The sequence below is a fragment of the Podarcis bocagei genome (genome assembly GCF_964188305.1).
Source record: "Podarcis bocagei genome assembly, chromosome: 13".
NCBI classification, from domain to species: Eukaryota; Metazoa; Chordata; class Lepidosauria; order Squamata; family Lacertidae; genus Podarcis; species Podarcis bocagei.
Window position 1 is genome coordinate 47,684,050 of NC_138138.1, and position 21,127 is coordinate 47,705,176.

General features: G+C 42.0%; 3 protein-coding genes across 3 annotated transcripts; 2 read left to right on the forward strand and 1 right to left on the reverse strand.

Moving 5' to 3' along the window:
- Window positions 1-2,803: 2,803 nt before the first annotated feature.
- Window positions 2,804-9,267, reverse strand: LOC308570768 (vomeronasal type-2 receptor 26-like; the record flags this gene model as incomplete). The annotated part of the gene is made up of 6 exons (XM_081165683.1): window positions 2,804-3,705; window positions 4,604-4,730; window positions 5,209-5,436; window positions 6,327-7,211; window positions 8,263-8,554; window positions 9,092-9,267. 6 exons carry the CDS (start codon window positions 9,265-9,267, stop codon window positions 2,804-2,806), a joined length of 2,610 nt encoding a protein of 869 aa, XP_081021809.1.
- LOC308570769 (olfactory receptor 10G4-like) lies at window positions 5,965-17,249 on the forward strand (the record flags this gene model as incomplete). Its single annotated transcript, XM_081165684.1, has 2 exons — window positions 5,965-6,038; window positions 16,283-17,249. Exon 2 carries the CDS (start codon window positions 16,323-16,325, stop codon window positions 17,247-17,249), a length of 927 nt encoding a protein of 308 aa, XP_081021810.1. The 5' UTR covers window positions 5,965-6,038; window positions 16,283-16,322.
- Window positions 11,785-12,714, forward strand: LOC308572183 (olfactory receptor 10G4-like; the record flags this gene model as incomplete). The annotated part of the gene is made up of 1 exon (XM_081168149.1): window positions 11,785-12,714. The coding sequence occupies one exon, from the start codon at window positions 11,785-11,787 to the stop codon at window positions 12,712-12,714; it is 930 nt and encodes a 309-aa protein (XP_081024275.1).
- Window positions 17,250-21,127: the final 3,878 nt, after the last annotated feature.

Sequence of the window (21,127 nt, forward strand, 5' to 3'; positions counted from 1 at the left end):
CAACTTAAAGACTATCACAGCAGAATGCCTCGGATGCCAAATAAAATGCAGTAATTTGATATGAAAGAGGGAAATTCATAACTGAGAGATAACAAAGCCCACCCTCTCTCCTCCTTTACCATAGCTGCCTATGAAGCACTGGGGAGCTTACAATCATTTCAAACTAGCTTGTTGATTCTTTTTTCCCCAGTTTGACATCCAAAGCTTCAGCCAGGTGAATTGATTACTGTAATTCTAATAATGATAGGGTAGAGAATCATATGTTCAATGTTTTTGGAGTCTATAGCACATCAGCAGTAGGGAAAATGCCAACGTTTTCATATTTCTTACAGTGTAGAAAGAGCCTCCCTGGGTGAAAAACTGGGACAAGAAGATGCACAGGAATGACAAAATTGCAAGCAAAAGAAACTTAAGATTTGGGGTAATGGGAATCTAAATAGAGTTCTACTGTGCTTCTGATTGGCTAAGAAATTGAGAGAAACAATGTAGGCAAGTAAAGCTGTCAGTCAGGGATTTTCAGAGAGTTTGTGTTTGTCTTGGGAAACTGATGAAGAACAAAATGAAATTAGAATAGGAGACTCCAAGAACAGAAGAAGATGAAGTCTGTGAGGGCTGGAAGTTCTTGCTGACCTTGGGCTATTTGGATCAGCAATTCCTCCATTCTTAAGCATTGTCTTCAGTAGCAAACACTTCTAGATACTATTTAGCAGGAAGCATTCTGCTGTTTTCATTCGGTTTTATGTTTACTTGTTCAAACTGTGGTTATTTACCACATGCCTTGGTGTGCTACCACCCAAAGAATTGCATACACTGGAAGTGCATATATATATATATATATATATATATATATATATATATATATATATATATATTTGCTTTCGTAGATTTTCACGGGTACAGGAATGCAGGTTTTGGTGTCTTCGGGTATCTTCCCGTGTAAGAGTTGGGGTGTCTAGGCGACGTTTCGACGAGGTCTCACTCGTCATCTTCAGGCTGGTGCTTTCGGCTTCTTGTTACTAGAACAGAGCCTTTTTAGTAACAAGAACAGACCTCTGTTCTAGTAACAAGAAGCCGAAAGCACCAGCCTGAAGATGACGAGTGAGACCTCGTCGAAACGTCGCCTAGACACCCCAACTCTTACACGGGAAGATACCCGAAGACACCAAAACCTGCATATATATATATATATATATATATATATATATATATATATATATAAAACTTTTTTATTGAAAATTTTTGATATAGAATATAATAAGAATCAACCTAGTCTACAGAACAAGACTAATAAAAAGAAAAACCTAAAAAATAAGGAGAGAAAGAGACAGAAGAGAGACCCTTTATCATATTTACATCATATAAATCCAGTAATTTAGTCACACACAGAGAAGTAGACACTACCATCTCCCACCTTTGACCCTACTTCCTGTGCAGCTGCTAAAAAGAGTTTCAAGGGAAATATGGCCATTATTCCAACAGCAAAATAAATGAGACAGGGTTCCATGCTATTGTATCCACATATGGGTAGAGCAAATTTCCAAAAGCAGATAAGGGAAGGAGCATAACTTAGTAACATTTTCTTTTTATTGAAGTGAGCCCAGTTCACTTGCTGAACTGCTTTTCTTTGTCCGTCTTTGGAGTCTTTTGTCCTCTGTTACATGCAAAACCATGTATCCATACGGGTAACTAGTGTTCCAGAGATTGTTCACAAAAGGTCATTGAGCTGGCATGGACATGGAGTGAAGGTGGAAACGGGTGAAAAGCAATCCAGTTCAGGCCCTACTTGATGAAGACCTCTGACATGATCTTGGATCCATCATGAAGCAGATCAAGAACTGGCCTAATGTCTAATACAGTGGTACCTCGGATTAAGTACTTAATTCGTTCCGGAGGTCCGTTCTTAACCTGAAACTATTCTTAACCTGAAGCACCACTTTAGCTAATGGGGCCTCCTGCTGCTGCTGCGCTGCCGCAGCACGATTTCTGTTCTCATCCTGAAGCAAAGTTCTTAACCTGAAGCACTATTTCTGGGTTAGCAGAGTCTGTAACCTGAAGCATATGTAACCTGAAGCATATGTAACCTGAGGTACCACTGTAATGTCAAAAGCTCCAATTAAACATATGTCTGGGAACAGAGTGGGAGGATATGAAGTTGCAACTTCTCCAAACTCAGGATTGGGTGGGGGCGGCGGCGGCGGCGGGGGGGGGGTATAATTCCAAAACTTTCTCTTTTGCAAACAATTTATTTGTGGGGAAGCTGCTTATGGTTAAGCATTCTACAGGTTCTCTGTCCCCAAGCAACTATTTGGTGAAGGAAAGGATGCCGTTTGGTGGGACATCAGGTAGGAAGGAGAATCAGTCAGTGAATCTCCTACATTATCCCGGGAAGACACACCGAGAACACAGTTGGGTCTAGATTATTTCACAGGTAACCCAGCCTAATATCTGAGTTTAGTTCCTTCCTGATGCACCACTGCCGGACAACCCCAGAAAATTTTGAGGCAGCCACAGTCCCATTAGATAGACAAATGGTCTGACTCAGAATTAGGCAGTTTCCAGTATTCTTGTGGTTTTCTTCCTCTCTTCTCTTGGCAGCTTCCTATGGTTTCCCCAAATTTGTTCAGGAAAGGCACAGAGACTCTTGAGCAGAAATGTGGGGCACCCACATGAATGCAGGAGAAGAGTAGGAAGACAAAGTAAATATTCTGGTAAGGTCTTGGTGGGGAAACAACAGGGGAAAGTGATACCTGCCAGCAAGTCCAGGTAACCTAAGAACCAACAGAGCTACAAATTCCTCTGTCATTTAAACCTTCCTTTGTGTTAGCTGCTCTCTGTTGTTCAGGTCAGGCCTCACCACAATAATGTAGCATTTAGGGGCAAAAATACAAGCCAGTAACCCAGCACCAGAAGCAAAGATGGAGAAGATCTCCACAGCCACCATGTATTTTCCTCTGGTGCTCAGGTAGGTTGGAATGAAGGAGAGCCAAACACTGCAGAAAACCAGCATGCTGAAGGTGATGAACTTGGCTTCATTGAAAGTGTCAGGCAACTTCCTGGCTAGGAAGGCGACTGAGAGGCTAACAGTGGCCAGGAAGCCCATGTAACTCAAAACACAATAGAACATGGAGACTGACCCTTCATTACAAAGAAATATGATTTCTTCAGGCATTGAGTGCATGTCCACATCTGGGTATGGGGGAGAGGTTGCCAGCCAGAGAAGACAGATCCCTACTTGAATAATGGAGCAGGAAAAGACAATGGAATAAGCCAGTTCTTTGCCTACCCATTTCCTCATATTGGATCCTGGTTTGGTAGCCATAAAAGCCAAAACCACCAATATGGTTTTGGCTAAGATGCTGGAGAGGGCCACAGAGAAGACAATGCCAAAAGCATTTTGCCGGAGAAAGCAAGTCATCTTATTAGGTTTTCCAATAAACAACAAAGAAGAGAGGAAACACAAGAGGAGGGAGATAAGGAGACCATAGGTGAGGCTTCTGTTATTGGCTTTGACTATGGCTGTATTGCGATGCTTAATGAAGATGCCAAGCACCAGAATTGTGATCAGAGAGAATAGAAGCACAGAGGATGTTGAAACAATGGCCAAGTTTTCATCAAAGGCTAGGAAGTTTGGAATCTTAGGAATGCATAGATCCTGGCTGCTCTTTGGAAACTGATCTGCTGGGCAACTGACACATGTTTCCATGTCTGAAAACAAACAAAGAATGCATGACAATTTTAAGCATCCAATACTATTCTTAAGGATTTCCTCATTGAAATTTTAGGATAGTATTTTCTATCTCAAAATGTTTAAGAACTTCTGTATGAAATCTGGAATTTTCTACATGGGTGACATCTTTTTTACTGGTTCCCTTCTCTTTTTGTTGTAACGACTTGTAGTGCATAGCAAAATTAAAAATACATTACTGCAGAAATCTTTGGAGCACAGAAAGGCAAGATTAATGGGACTTTCAACCTTTTGTCAAACAACCTAAGTCTTTCAGGAGAGACCACCACTTCTATTCCACCCTAACTTTGTAGAAGTTGTAGGTAAAATAGACTTTCCATTTTAAAATATTTTTAATATGTTTTAAGGATGGAATTAAATTGATACTAACTACAGTGGTGCCTCGCAAGACGAAAAGAATCTGTTCTGCGATTCTCTTCGTCTAGCGGTTTTTTCGTCTTGCGAAGATAGCCCATTGAAGGATTAGCGGATTAGCGCTATTAGTGCTATTAGCGGCTTTTAGCTGCTTTTAGCGGCTTATCTGCTGATCGGATCAGCTGATAAGCGGCTTAGCGGCTTAGAAAAAGGGGGGGGAAGGAAAAAAACCAGCAGGAACTCGCAAGACATTGTCGTCTTGCGAAGCAAGCCCATAGGAAATTCGTTTTGCGAAGCACCTCCAAAACGGAAAACTCTTTCGTCTAGCGAGTTTTCCGTCTTGCGAGGCATTCATCTTGCGGGGCACCACTGTATAAACAATGTCAACAACACATCTATTTAAGTTAAGCCTTCCCTCCTCCATCAGTTTAATGACAACAAGTTTGCCAAAGAGTTCAGAGCTTATTAAAATAAATTGGTATATCCTAAAATGACATCTCCCACCTTTCTCATTTGAGATCATTCCTTCTGGACATGGATCACAATCATAACAGCAAAACTTCCTTCCTTCCTTCTTTTTCTTCCCGTATCCAGGATGGCAGTTGTCATTACATATAGAAAGAGGCGGCACCTATTCAAAGATATAGGAAGAGTTTAATATGAAGACAAGGTTTGGGTGAATTATTTCTGTTACTTCTTGTAGGGTCATTTGAGAAACTAGTACTAGGAAACCACCCCATGGCTTTGGGGTTGTAGTGTCCCAATATGGTCCATTCTGTTTCCTGTGCTATTTATTATATCAATGAAACTGTTAGGAATAATATCCTAGAATTTGGCTCATGGTATCATCTGGATGCTGATGATGTGAAGTTCTACCTTTCCATTCCATTGGAATGAGAGGAGGTGGTGAAGGTGCTGGACAAGTGTCTGAAGACAGTGATGGATGGGATGGGGGCTGAATCCCTATAGAAGAGAAATGCTTTGGATGGGTGTTTCCTACATTTGACCTCTGCAGCAAGAGCTTCTTAAGTCTGGAATACTCCTTGATTCTATCTCATCACTGGAGTCTTAATTATGGAATTTCATGGCCTGTGCAGTTATTTCTGTACCTCAGTGAAGACTCTGTGCCATTTAATTCTGTTCTCATTAATGGTGAACTCTTTGCCGGAAGGGGCCTGAGGGTCCCACCTTCCCACTTTGACTCTGATGTAAGATCTATTTGGGAATGTGACCAAGTTTGTAATATCCAAGCCAGCTGCCAACTCTCCATATTCATTGAATTTAATTTCATCTCCAGCACTGTTGTTGAACGAGATTCTCTGCAGGAATGAGTGAAGCTAGGTGGAAAGAGAATCAAAAGGTCAATACAGCATTCTAATAGTCTGATTATGATTGTTGAAGAGCTTTCCTAGATGGTATTAAATCCCTTTCCTCTAAGAGTTAAACACTTCAGTTTACAATGGAGAGCATCCTTGTTTCAATTCCCCATATGGGAAGACTAGGAAAACATGAATCATTGTAAATTCAACAGTTGACAGAATTCTATAAATAAATGTGAAAGAGTTAAGGATATAGACCTGCTTGCTTGGGACCTGCCATTGTCAAGATCCAAGAAAGGGAAGGAATTTGAGAAGTCAAGTAAGAGCTCATGCTCTCATATTCATGTTCTCAAACATCATGTTCCCTGAGCGTAGGAATGGAATATGAGAACATCTGACTGGACCTTTCATTAGTTTCTGCTGTCAAGATGTATGAGAAGGAGAAGGGTGTGACTGTGGTCTCACTGAATGCAAAGCTCCACAATTGTGCCCTGTGCAACAGGCGAAGCATTCTTCTGGCTATCTCTCAAACTCTTTGGTCCTTGTAGCATCTGAAGCATCATTCAGTGAGGGAGAGGAGGGGGAGAAGGAAGATGAAGAGCCACATTTGTCCCTCGCCAGTAAGTACAGCAATTCTTAAGTTTTTTTTAAAAAAAATTGGTTTTCTAGAGGTTATTCTGGCTTTAAATGATTTTGCTTGTATGTGCAACTGCCCCCTGTAAAATGTGAGTAAGTTTGTTGCTTATGAAAGTCTGTGCCATCTAAAATCTGTTTACTATCATTATAGGAAATATTCTAATACTCTTTCTAATTTCTCAAGTCCTTTTCTGTTATTTCTTTACTGATAATTAAATGCTTACTCCCATAATGGATCAATGAAGTGAATGCTTTGTAAGAGAGAATGTTACCTGCCAAGGTTCTACATATTGAGGAGAGAGTTTCTCCTTAGCATCTCTACTCTTGTGGATCGCTCCAGCCAATCGCTTGCTATTTAAGGCATGTGCCAAAGCATAGACAGCGTTATAGATACTATAGCTGTGGCCAGTCATGCTCATTTCAAAAAATGGTGCAGGGAGGCTCTCCAGCATTTCTTCTCCAGTACACATGTGATCATTGAATATTGAGAGAGTGGAATTTGGAAATGAACAACTGAATGCATCTTCCCATAAATCTTGGATAAAACCATCTGTCTCTGTCCAATAAGGACGTATACTCCGAAGAAAGTCTTTAAAGTTGTGAATTTCCTTGGAGGCAATTGCAAAGGATATAGCACCATGGAGCACTTGTATATTAACATTTAATTTTTTTTGAAGGCTATATAATATGAAATCAAGTTGGGGTGTTGTAATCCATACTTTTCCTTCACGTGACTTCTTTTGAGGAAATAGTAGCGGAGTGAACTCCATTATGTTTAAAGCACTTGACAACCATATATTAAATCTACTTTCTCCATATACAAGAACTGCACTGGCTTTGCTGGTTTTGAAAGTTGGTAACAAAATCTTTGAGTCATACAGCATTTTTAGTAAGTTACCATTATAATGCAGATTGAGTTCAACTCTTTCTGTGAATGCTGAACAGATTCCATTCTTGAAAAACATGGGTTCAATTGTCTGCAAGAAATGTTCTCCAGCTTCATCAGCTGTAGTCATGAGCCCAACCCATTTCCATCCAAAATGCAGAAGTAACTGGATTATTCCCTGATACTGAAGGTCCTCATTGGGGACCATGCGGTAGAAAGAAGGGATCTTGGTTTGATCATTTATGCCTTGTTCTAATGAACCATATGAAATCTAGAGAAGGGAAAAGGCAACCATATCCAAGTGCAAAAAAATTCTCATGTTAATAAAATTTCTTTGAATATCAATAGAAAACCTCTGAATCCCTACTGTACAAAGTTTGGGGACAGCACCAACCTCAATTTGCATAGATAACAAAGACAATCTTGCTCAATGTTTTCTGCATATATTATTATTATTATTATGGCATCATCAGATCTTCATACTTGTACACATTGATAGTCTCCAAGAACAGGGGAGCATTTATCGTGGCTCATGTCAATATACTGTAGGTGGATGAATCAACAAAACTCCAAGATGGAGGTGGAGCAATAGAAATTGTTGATCATGCTCTTTTGCTCTCTAACCTTTATAGCGATTGTAGAGAGAGGTTGATTCTCTATCTACTTATAACTCTCTTGGGAAGATATCTTGGGGAATCCTGAAGATCTCTGTTCGATTGTATATGTTATTCTTCTCTGAGCACAATGAACCACATCATATAAAATATCAGTAAAATACAGAAATACCATACCAAACACTTTCAGCTAAGGTTAAAACAACAAAGAATGAAATCCAACAATGCAGGAGAACAGCCCAATATAGACACCACTATATAACTCTGCAGAAGGCCAAATGCTGGAACAATAACAATAAACAGTGTTTTCAATTAGCTTCTGAAATTAATAATGCTGGATAACATCCTAGTTCCCTAGGAATGGAATATCTTGATTTTTAATGGGAGGAACTTTATTAATTAACGTTTTGTGAATTATTTATGCATTTGTCTTTATTAAAATATTTTTTATTAAAGATTTTCCTCATTTACAAAAGCACATGCATTGTCTCTTTCTTCATGTTGTGTTTTCTATAGATCAGTTACATTTGTTGTGAGACATTGGTGTTATATGCATTATAGGACTGGGAAGAAAATAGGCGGGGAGAGGAGAGAGGGTGTGGGGTGGTCAACCTTATGTTCTTTTACCTAGTGTATGTGTGAGGTTTTTATTTCAGCGACTATGGCATGAATAGTTTTCTTCTTTTCTGTTCAAAACCCATATTCTACCTGTGGAATCTTGAAAAGACCTAAGACGTTTGCCATGCACCAGGAGGTATCAGAGCTAAGTCCCCCAATGACTCCTATTACATTTTTCTGGACGCCACACCTGTAGTTGGGAATAAAGTGACGTGATTTAAAGATCAGGTCCAGGGTGGTTCGGTAGCTCATCTTTGAATCATAATAGTTATCATAGATGTGGAATCCCAGAGAGACATTGGGCAACATCCTGGGATTCTCGTTGATCTCATCAACAGCAAAGACCAAAGCAAGGATGTGCTGGTAAAACTTTGTCATCACTCTGCAAATGAATTGAGTTACTGTTTAGTGGGAAAATTACAGAGTGCACATAATCTAGATATGAGAGATTCACTTGCCTTTCTGTAAAGAGAGGACACAACCAGAAAGGTTTATACATTTTTTAGACAATACAGTCATACCTCATGTTACGTTTGCTTCATGTTACGTTTTTTCAGGTTGTGTCCCGCAGCGACCTGGAAGTACCGGAAAGGGTTACTTCTGGGTTTCACCGCTCGCACATGCGCAAAAGCGCACAAGCACCAAATCGCGCTGTGCACCTGCGCAGATACGGTGCTTCAGGTTGTAGGATTTTCATGTTGCAAACGGGCCTCCAGAACGGATCCCACTCGCAACCAGAGATACCACTGTAGTATTATACCGCTGTGTCAGAAGAATATACTAAAGTGCCTGTGTGCCTGGAGATTTCTAAAAAAAACAAAGTTCTAAAGCTTTCATTCCAAATCAATCCAAGCTATTTTAAGTCAGATACAACATTTAAGGAATAAAAAAACAAAAACAAAAAACACTGGTTACTTACATTGGGTTATAAATGAAGGCTTGGGAAGGGTGTATATCAAAGGATAAATTGGGGACTATATAACAGATATGAGATGCCATTGCACCAATGACCAGGTCACCTGGCTCATACCACTCGTGTGGAACATGAACAGGATTATTTGTTGTGCATTTAGCACTTTGTCCTTGGGACCCCATGTTGGGGAGAAGCAGAAGCAAAAGAAATATTCTGATGACAAATGTCCTTCTCTGCATAGACACTCCTGTTTCTCTCTACAATATTATTGCTGTCCTCTACCTGATTTGAACAAGAGAGATTGGGTGGTCGTTGACTCTGTCAATTTGGTACTTTAAGGGACACGTATTCACCTTATTGTCAACTTAAAGACTGTCACAACAGAAAGCCTCAGATGCCAAACAACATACAGTGATTTGATATGAAAGGGGGAAACTGATAAATGATAGGTAACAAAGCCCAGCCTCTCTCTCCTCCCTTACCATATGCCTATGAAGCGCTGGGGAGCTTATAATCATTTCAGACTTGCCTGTTGATCCTTTTTCCACTCTGACTTCTGGAGCCTTGGCCAGGTGAATTGATTATTGTAATTTTAATAATTACAGGGGAGAATATCAATTGTGCAGTGCTTTTGGAGTCTTTGGTGTATAAGCAGTAAGCAGTGTTTTTTTCTGATGGTACTCAAGGTTATGTAGTACCGGCACCTGTTTTCCAGGGTGAAAAGCACTGGTTAAAAATGTGGCATTTAGTGTAACAACTTCATGGTGAGTGCACTATTTTTCTAGAAGAAAAGCACTGGCAGAAGGGGAACTGCCAATGTAATCATATTTGTCACACTATAGAATCTTAGATAAGGAATGAACCTACAGTCCACTCCCTATGAACGTCCTCTTATTGCAACATTAATCCTGTCCCTTGCTTAGGAAATAGCAAGGGAAATAAATCAATATAATTTACGAACACATGCTTGCCTGCGTCTCAGCACCTTTACTCTGAGGGGAATTATTTGGTTGTCTCCCTGGGGTTACAGGATGTTTATAAAATGTTTTCTCTTTCCATCCTGCCCATGTTCAACATGCACAACAGGAGAGTCGCCATAAATTCCTTCATGACGATAAAGTGATCAGCTGCAATGGATTAAAATGTAGAAGGGACTTTCAAAGGCCTTGATATCAGATGTACCCATGGTGGAATTTCTGTAGTCCTTTGGAGGAAAGGTAGCTTGGATGACTCTTCAACATATTTGTTTTGTTTTGTTTTGTTTTACTCTGACAAACTGAGTAATGTAAATCAGATTCAAGGTTGTTTTTGTGTTAACATAGGGGTGCAAAACTAGTGTTTGTTCATCAAGTGTGGTTCAGAGATAGTTTGAAAGGGATTTTAAGCATAAGATAAAGGTAAAGGGACCCCTGACCATTATGTCCAGTCATGGCCCACTCTGGGGCGCTCATCTCGTTTTATTGGCCGAGGGAGCCGGCGTACAGCTTCTGGGTCATGTGGCCAGCCTGACTAAGCCGCTTCTGGCGAACCAGAGCAGTGCACGGAAATGCTGTTTACCTTCCCGCTGCACCTATTGCTACTGTGACAATGCTGGGGAATTCTATTGCCGGAGCCTTCACTCAAATCTGGATTTACTTGCAAAAAAATGGCTTGGACTCATGTGAACACATGATGCTGCCTTTTACTGAGTCAGAAGCACATTGATCCATCTAGCCCAGAATGATCTACTCTGAGACCCCCATCTACACAGAGGGGTTTAACACTCAATCCCAGGGAACTCTGGGAATTGTAGCTCTGTGAGGGGAATAAGGGTCTCCTAACAACTCTCAGCACCTTCAGCAAAAACCTGTAGCAGTTTCCCTCAGTATAAACATATCTGCAAGCCATTTCCCCTTATATAATGCATTTTTGTAGGTTATTTTCACTAATATATTTTTAAATGCACATGTTAACCTAGCATGTGCATTGTTGTACACACTACATGGTAGTATTTAGGGTTACGATATTTCAAAAAAGTAAAATTCCGGAGTTTTTGTTGAGTTTTTTGGGGGAACAAACCAAAATTGCTGGGGAAACACCTCCCCCCATAGTGATTTTTAGCTTTTGGAGCTGTTTCCGCTGCTTTTCCCATCACGCTTTCCCAGACATTTCCCCAATTCTGCAAAAATCCCCCCTGACACAATTTTTACACCCGAAAACTAGGACATGTCAGGAATTTTTCTGATGTATGGCAAATCTAACTGCATTGCAAAATTCAGAGAAGTGAGAATTTTGAATGAATGGCTGCATTTTGGTTTGTGAGTTGTGCTGGGAAATGTAAATTAGGTAGGTTTGCCTTCAGATGTGAACTGATCCAAATTTCTCCTCCATTCCTAGAAGTAGCCTGTGCTCAATTTGCCAGCACCTCTACTATCACCAAACACCCAATCCACTTCCATCCTCATGCTTGCCTACACCCCATCTCATCCATCAAATGTACCTGCGTCCAATATTTCTGCTTATTAAATCCTGCTCATTGTGTTCTGTCCAGTGCTCAGTAAAGGGATGGCATAGTGATGTGTATTTAACATTTCTTTCTCCGTTTTTTCTAATGGCAGCTGTGGGGGAAGAGAAGAATTTCTGCTTTTGTTTGATCTTCTTGCTTAGGTGCTATACCTTCTTGCTTAGGCTCCCATGATCTGGAACACAACCACTATTAGATGAAGAAACCCAACCTGACTGTGGGGATTCAGTTCACTCTCTCTGGGTTTTCTGATGTTCTGGAGCTCCAGCTCCTCTTTTTCCTGCTCTTTCTTTTCATCTACATGTTGACTCTTCTCGGAAACATCCTCATATTCCTCACCATCTGGTTCAGCCCTGTGCTCCATTCCCCCATGTACTATTTTCTTAGCGAGCTTTCCATCCTGGATGTGCTTTATTCCAGCACCACCGTGCCCAAGATGCTGACCAGCTTCCTGACTGGTTCCCAAGCCATTTCCTTTGAGGGCTGTGTGGCTCAGCTCTATGCCTTCCACTTCTTTGGAGGCACCGAGTGTTTCCTGCTCACTGTCATGGCATATGACCGCTATGTGGCCATCTGTGACCCTCTCCGCTACTCTGGGATCATGAGCAACGTGTCTTGCATCAGACTGGTGACTGCAACCTGCCTGGTGGGGGCACTTCATTCGACTCTTCAGACTGTGCTCACATTTCGCCTCCCTTACTGTGGGCCTTACAAACTTGACCACTATTTCTGTGATGTTCCGCCCTTACTGAAGGTAGCCTGTGCAGAAACCTCTCTGAATGAGACCGTGGTCACAGTGAACATTGGTGTTGTGGCACTGAGCAGCTTTGCTTTGATCCTTGGTTCTTATATCCGCATTGCCACCACAATTCTCAAGATGCGCTCCGAGGAAGGGAAGAGGAAGGCCTTCTCCACCTGCGCGTCTCACCTCACTGTAGTCCTCCTCCTTTATGGCCCTTGCATAATCATTTACATGCAGCCATCCACCAACCACTCCGCCCTGAACATTGTGGCCCTCTTTTACACATCTGTGACACCTGCCCTGAACCCCATCATCTACACCTTGAGAAATGAAGAAATCAAGAAGATGGTGAAGAAACTGGCATTCAAGAAGGTGTTTTCTTGAAGGACAGCAATGCAGCTTCTGTAGACAGAAGCACCATGAGTTGGGATGAATTGTACCTCTATGAGTTGTCGCCACTGCTAATCTTGCTCAGAGCAGAACCTCTGAATGCCAGTTGCTGGGAATCACAAGTGGGGAGAGTTGCTGTTGCGCATAGATCTTCCTGTGGGCTATTGGTTTGCCATTGTGAGAACAGGATGTTGGGCTAGCTGGGCCTTGGGCGTGATCCAGTAGTGGTCTTCTGATGTTATGTTCTTAATGGACATGACTATATTTGCTCCAATATTTTCAATGGGTCTATTCTGAGCATAACATTGTTAGATACAATCCTATGTCTATTTGTGGGGGATAGTCGTGCCATGAATACTACTCATATTGATCCAGAGGAGAACTCCAACGTATAGTTAGCAGAGTAAAAACTTAGCTGCAGGATTCCCCCCAAAATAGACCAGAGGCAATTAATATTTCATTCAGCAGAGCTTTATGGCTACTGAAGGCAGATGGTCACAAATCCAATACAGTGGTACCTCGGGTTACATACGCTTCAGGTTACATACGCTTCAGGTTACAGACTCCACTAACCTAGAAATAGTACCTCGGGTCAAGAACTTTGCTTCGGGATGAGAACAGAAATCGTACAGCAGTGGCACAGTGGCAGCAGGAGACCCCATTAGCTAAAGTGGTGCTTCAGGTTAAGAACAGTTTCAGGTTAAGAACAGACCTCCAGAACGAATTAAGTTCTTAACCCGAGGTACCACTGTACATTCAGGATTGGCACTGTCCGTAAGAAATCCAGTTGCAGCAGACTTAACTTAAACTTACAGTAACTTATAATAAGACTGAAACCTTAACACTAAGTAAGCATACTATATACAGAACACCATACCAGAAGGAAAGAGAGATAGAAAGGTGAAACCCAGGCTCCTTCTGGCCTTATTATTATAGTCAGCATGACCTTGACAGAAAGAAATAACAGAACCATTTTAAGCCAGCCGTACTCAGCTTCTCTGAAGGAATAACCCAAACATCAGGAAGCAACATTTCTTCTTCTCCCCCCCTCTTTATTTTTTCTTCTTTCTTCTTTTCTTCGTTTCTTCTCTTTTGTTCCTTTTTTCATATATATGTGCTTATTTGAAATATATATGTATGTATGTATTTGTAACATTTTGCTTATATTTTGTAACAATTATGTTAAATAAACAATAAAATTATCCAAAAAATAGAAAATGAAAAAAACCACTTTATTTTTCTGTTATTAAACCTGATCTCATTCTAAAATGTTATTTGTTGTATTTTATGACCGAATGTAGTAAGACAAGGTGTCTGATGAAATCAGAAGTCCTTTGGAGAGATAAAATACTGCATGGAAACAAAAACAACAAAACTCTCATTTCTCACTGGTATTTATTATTCTGCACGAATGATGCAAACACCAGTAATTGCTCATTAAACTTGGTGTGCAGATCCTTTAAGGTACTTTTCCTTGGAGTCACCAAACTGATGTCAAAATATGCTTGGGGAGAATTCTCGTCTCCCATGATGAATAAGAACCAGAGATATGGTGAGAAGAGGGTTCATAACTCCCCCAGCTGGTGTACTCAAACCGACCTTGAAATGTGGCTGAGGAAGACATTTGTTTTGTCCTTGTACATTCTAGAGCTTCTCGTTCAAGTGTCTTGCAACTTCTGAAGAAGATGCAAACACTGGCTCCTTCTCAAGGCAGCTAAGGAAGCTGCATGGGTCATTGACTTGGATCAACCCTCTCTAAAAATATAGGGAGATCTATTTGTCAGAGTATTTGCAAGTTGCAAGAATATTGTGCACGTGAATACAACTAATCTGACATTCAGTTTTACCAGCAGTTCAAATCCTTCCAACTGGAAATTTCCATAGTTGAGGGACTCATGTTCTTGTAGATCACGTATTGACTTTGATGCAAGAGTCATTGTCTGGAGACATCCTAGAGCTCTTATAAAGACAGGGAGATCTTCTGCCAGAGAGATACAGCTATGTTCTGCATTTGAAGGCCAATGCAACTGATTTTTGCCGGCTTATTTGTGGTTCAGGTAAGTTCAAATACTGCCGACTGAAAAGGTCCATAGTTAAGAATCAATGTTCTCATAGCTCAGTATGTCTTCAAGAGGGCTATCTCCTCAACCCAGATATTTCAGGGTGAGAACACACCTGATCTGCATATTGCTCCTAATTTGATTAGGGAGACTATGCTGTGGGAAGTGGCTGTGGGAAGTGGCTGTTGGAAGAAAAGAGAAGCAAACCTGCCTAGTTTCAACTTTCTGAAATAAAAAGTGAAGGAAAACACAGCTACCCATCAAAATTGGCTATTCTCTGTATTTCACAATGCTGCTCTCTAACCAAATGCTGTGTACAAAAATGCACATATTAGGGGGAAGAGTGCGTAGAAATGCATATATTAGTGAAATCAATATACAGAATGCATTATGTTAGGCAAAATTATTTTCGTGTCGAGGTCCCCAATGCACCCCCAAAGGAAAACACAATTGACACTTAATTTTTGTGTTTTTTTTGGCATAATTTTGGCCACAACTTTATTCAAATACAGCAATGTGAGTGGTTGCTTAGGCATTGGTAGCACTAACTGACCCCGCACGGGGACAGCTCTGACATTCGCACCCCCCGTGAAGTCAGGAAGGGTAAGTCACATGGGGAGAGAGATGGGACTGGAAACCATGCCTCACCTCTCCCCAGCATGCTCCCAGGGGCTTGCGTGGCCCTAGCCCCTTGCCAGGGGGTTTCGGACAAAAGCATGGGGGAGCTCCTGGGTTCCTTTAACAGTAAAACCCTTCAGCAGCAGCAGCAGCATTTTGGAGGGGCAGGCACAGCCGAATCCATACCCCTCCACCAGCAGCAGCATTTTGGAGGGGCAGGCACAGCCGAATCCATACCCCCCCCCAGCAACCAATTCCAGACCAATGCCTAACCGCAAACCTTACAAGTTATGACGATTTGCTACGCGGTAGGCGAAAACCAAGTGGCACACACTAATCAGCCAAATGGCAAAATTCCTACCGGGCCCCTGCCCCAAAGCAGACGACCCCATGACAGGCAATAGCAAGGTCAAGCAAACAGCCTAACATTAGGGAAGGGAGGGCGGGTGATCCGAAGCACGCAGCGAAAGAGGACGTCCGTTGCTGCGTGCCTTGTATTTAACAAATAGGGCTGTCAATCACTAAATGGCAACATGTAATTTTCCCCAATAACAGCCCACCCCTGCTTACGAGTTGGCCAAACCATCTGCCCAGAAACAGCAAGGTGTCTTGGAATCCCCAACCGCAACACGTGCTCTCCGTGATGAAGAACACGCTTTGCCAAAATGTGTGTATTAGCCAAAATTGCATGCAGAATTCTGACTATATTTGGAGAAATGCTGGTGAATTTCCATGAGGATTTTTAAAAAATGTAAATTGATGTGGAAATGTGGCAAACTGATTGGAAAAAATGAAATGTAGATAAATCAAAATGGACTGATTAGTTTCTCCTCCTCCTCCTCCACTTCCCCTCCTCAAAATTCTTATTTTCTTCCCACATTCAGGTGTGTGCCATTAACAACCACAACAATCAACTGAAGGTAGATGGAGAAAGACAACTTCACTCTTGTGATTAAATTCACCCTCCTGGGTTTCTCTGAAGTCCAGGGTCTTCAGATCTTTTTCACTCTCTTTCTTGCCATTTACCTCTTGACGTTGCTCGGGAATGCCGTCATACTCTTCACAATCCGCCTCAGTCCTCAGCTCCACTCCCCTATGTACTACTTCCTCTCTGAACTGTCCCTCCTAGATGTGTGTTACTCCACTACCACTGTTCCGAAGATGATGGCTGGCTTCATCAATGGCTCTCAAAGCATCTCTTACCAGAGCTGTGTGGCTCAGCTTTACTTCTTCCACTTCTGTGGGGGCACAGAGGGCTTTCTCCTCACTGTCATGGCCTTTGATCGTTATGTGGCCATATGCAACCCCCTTCGCTACTCTTCCATTATGAGCAAGATGGTTTGTGCCCAGTTCATAGCTGGAACGTGCCTCGTTGGGACCATCCATTCTACTATTCAGACCGTCCTCACTTTCCGTCTCCCTTACTGTGGCCCTTATGAGCTTGAGCACTACTTCTGTGATGTCCCACCTTTGCTCAAAGTGGCCTGTGCTGACACATCGATAAACAAAGTTGTCATCATGATCAATGTTGGCGTGGTTGCCCTCTGTTGCTTCATCTTGATCGCGGGCTCCTATGCACATATTGTTGCCACCATACTGAAGATGCGCTCGGAGGAAGGAAAGAGAAAAGCTTTCTCCACCTGCACAGCTCATCTCATCGTGGTCTTGACTCTCTATGTCCCTTGTGTCCTCATATACTTGCAGCCAGCCACAACCAACTCGGTTCAGAAGGTGATGTCCATTTTCTACACAGCTATCACCCCTGCACTAAACCCCATCATCTATTCCTTGAGAAGTGAAGAAATCAAAAGGGCAATGAAGAAACTTGTATTTAGGAAGGTATCTTGCTGAATGAAAGGGAAGAAATGAAGCAGAGAGAGAGCTTGGCAAGTGGTGAGTTCAAGTAAACTGGTCACTATGTAGCCCTCATTACCAGTAGCCACCAATTGCTGTATCCTCCATCAACTTCTCCAATCCTATTCTAAAACCATCTTTGTTGGTGGCTCCCACCATGTCCTGTGGTAGCAAATTTCACAGTCTAATGGAGTGTATGGGATGATGAATACCCTTCTTCCATCTTGAATCTCTTTGCTTTCAGCTTTGTTCCGTGGCCCTGGATCTAGTACTATGAAAGGGGGAGCAAACTGTTTCTGTCTGGTTCATTCATAATCTCTTGACCTGACCTACTTCATGGGTTGCTGTGAGAATAACGGTGGTGGGATGTTTCATCCTCTCCACCCACCCATCCACCGTTTTTTGGTTTTTTTGAAACTGAATCTTCCACCTGCCTCTTTCTACACATCCCTGCTTGAACACTGAGGACTTCAGGGGAGTTACAGTCATTTGTCTCCCATAATTTGGTGGCACAGCTCATATTCATGAAACATCATGCATTCAATATGGTGGGTTCAATTATGTGGAACTGAGATGAGACAGGGCCACTCCCTGATGGAACTTCTGGAGACTAGTCGGTAACTTTTTATTTCAGTAAGAATTTAAGGTCATTTGTGATTTTATAGCTGGCTTGTAATGGAGTTTGTCTCTGTTGTATTTGTTCAGCTTATTGTACACTGCTTAGAGACAATTGCAGTTAAGTGGTATAAATAATAAATAAATAACCCGATTAATCCAATTCTGCATTAAGACATCTACTTGTATCTTGGCTGGCCCTGGCACAGTATCATATGTGCTAAAAATCCAGCTCTGCTCTGCTCACCACCTATCATCTTGCTGAAAGTTTTGCTGCTATTTATGGGTCTGTTTATAGATTATTGTATGACTTTTATTGTAATGTACCATTCTTTTTTATTTTGTGTCATGCTTTATGCTCTCGAATTCTGCAAGTTGCTTGGAGCCGCCTTATGTGGGTAGCAACTAATAAACTGAAATAATAATAACAATGGTAATGTTGTAAACCACTGTCATATATATTTTTATACAGATAGATAGATAGATAGATTGTAGTTCGAGGACCCGATCCCCACTTTGTGGAATGAAGACACACGGACACAGTGTATAAGGTTAATGGGCAAGAAAAGGCCACAACTTTATTGATTACAGCAAATGAGAAGGTATTGGCTTAGGCATTAGACCACGACAGATTGACTCCACCCACTTGGAGAGGGGTGAGCCTGAAGGGGGTTTATTTACCAGAAGGTGGAGCCTGTTGATGCCAATACAACTATAAGCTCTCCCCTGATGTCACCGAGGGTTGTGCTGTAGCACCCTGCTTGTGGTTAACGCTTAGCTGGAATGAAATATTCAACGCAGCAATAGAGAAATTAAAATAATAATTTATTTGTCAGACAAATAAATGATAGGCACAGTGGTATATGGTTACCAAAGCTCTGCCCCCTCCAGCCCTGATGGCCAGCACTTATATTTCCTCAGCCCAGCCCCCTTGCTCCTCCTTTGGCTGCCTCTGTCCAATCAGCCTGGTTGAAATTCCTATTGGCTGTTTGCTAGAACCAATCATAAAAGATACACCCATTTCCTATTACCTTTTATGGGAGACAAAGAGCTATATTTCCTTCTATCCATAAATGGCAGACAAGTAGCCATATATCTTACATTTGCCTCGACAAGGCACCTTAATTACCAGATCACCTTTTGCCCCTGTTGCCCCTGCATTCCAAAACAAATGGCTCATGGTATTAAATTCTATCTAAACAGAGATCTTGGGTTCACATTCTCACACACCATCAATGAAATAATAATCTAACATAAGAATCTAACATTTCTTACTTTCTAAATCCTTTGCATAATTACATTAAGCCAACAAATCTCATACATAATATAGATAGCTTTTTAGAAGAAAAGGTCTTTGCAAAGTAAAAAAGGAACTCAGTAAAAACAGCTTCAAAAGAAGCCTCTTCAGTTTACACCCCCCTTTCCCAGCCAGCTGCTTTTCCCATTAGCTCTTCCCAAAATTTATTGCCCTTTAACTCTCTCAGTATACCTTAAAGCTTAGGAAAATATGGCTAGAGTCTGATGGGAGGCACATGGCATTATTTTCTGTTAAGCAATAAATCTTACTATTTACCAACTCTTAATTAGTGTTTTTGCAGCTTGATTGTATTCTGTAATATGTAGGGTCAGTGTAACATTTGCTCCCAGCCTGTAATTCCCTTTTACAACTTTGAGAAACTTGTCTCCTGCTACTGCTATAAATCAGGGGGGGGGGGCTTGTTCAGGAGAGCAGGAAGATAAACAACTGCCAAAGTACTTAGCCAGCTGGTTTCTGCCTGGCACGAAACATACAAACATTTGCAAATATATCTTTAAGCTCATTTTAAAATACAGGCCTTGATCAAATGCCTCAGTGCCATGGCCCCCCCGCCACACAGGCATCGGACAGGATCCACGACTGCCGGATTCCTTTAACGGAATACCCAAATTTGAAGGGGCCACACCTAGCCCTTCCACACACCAACAACACATTCCAATGCCTAACTGCCAAATACCAAGAAAGTTGTGACGATTGCTACGAGGCAGGCGAAAAAACCAAAAGGCCTAATGCCAGCTGGAAAAATTCCTACCAGGCCCCCTGGGCAACCTGGGTGACCAACCAAAGGTCCATAGCAAGGTCAAGCAAAAAGCTAAGAGCTAAGCCCTAAGGGAGTGGTGGGTGGGTGACTCGCGATGGGAAGGCGAAAAGTGAGGCAGAATGGCTGGCGCGGCGGTGTCTTTAACCGCACTCCACTCCCCCTCCAAGCCGCCCAGTTGTGCACTTACCTGTGGGCGTGGTGCACCAGCCAGGCGAGTGGGGCAGGGGGCATAATGCCCCGTGCGTGGCGCAGAAATCGCGTCCCGCCCACAACACCTCCCCTCCTTGAGGAGGAGAGGCCTAACAACAACTCCTTGTGGTTGTTGCTATGGGGAAACTATTAGGAGTCAGGAACTCTTGCCAATCCACCAGAAGATCTTCCTTTGCCTTCTGCTCACCCCTGTTTATGGATTTTAAGTCTGTGGGCCATAATTATATTGTTTATTATTGATTTTATGTAAGCCACTAGACCTTTTCAAATGAATAAAGGGGCAAAAGGGCAGTAGGTCTACATGTAGTTTGGTGGGTAAGAACATAAAAGCCTGCTGGATCAGGTCCATGGCCCATCTAGTCCAGCATCCTGTTCTCGTAGCGACTGACCAGAAGTTCAGAGGAAGTCGGCAAATGGGACCCAAGCATACAAGCACTCTGTCCCCTGCTGCAGTGTCTGGCAACTGGTATTCAAAAGCATGACTGCCTCTGACTATGGAGGAAGAGCATAGCTATGATGGCTAGTAGATCATAGATAGTCTTGTATGCTGTAAATTTGTCTAATCCTCTCAAAGCCTTCCAAGTTGTTGACCATCACTGCCTCTGGTGGCAGCACTTAATTTTTTTGAAAATACAATTTTTATGTTTTTTTTCATTGATAACACTCCAATTTGGGCCACATTATTACAATATCAACTCATGCCAAATCATAATGCAATTTATAAAGCCAATTATACATTCCAAATTAAACAAATTGGGTGACTTCCCGTGCTCTGATCATGGCAGCACTTTAATTGCATGGTGTGTGAAGAATCACTTTACAGTCGTACCTTGGTTCTCGAACGTAATCCGTTCCGGAAGTTCGATTGACTTCTGAAAATGTACGAAAACCAAGGCGTGGCTTCCGATTGGCTGCAGGAGCTTCCTGCACTCAATTGGAAGCCGAGGAAGCCAGATGTTCAGCTTCCAAAAA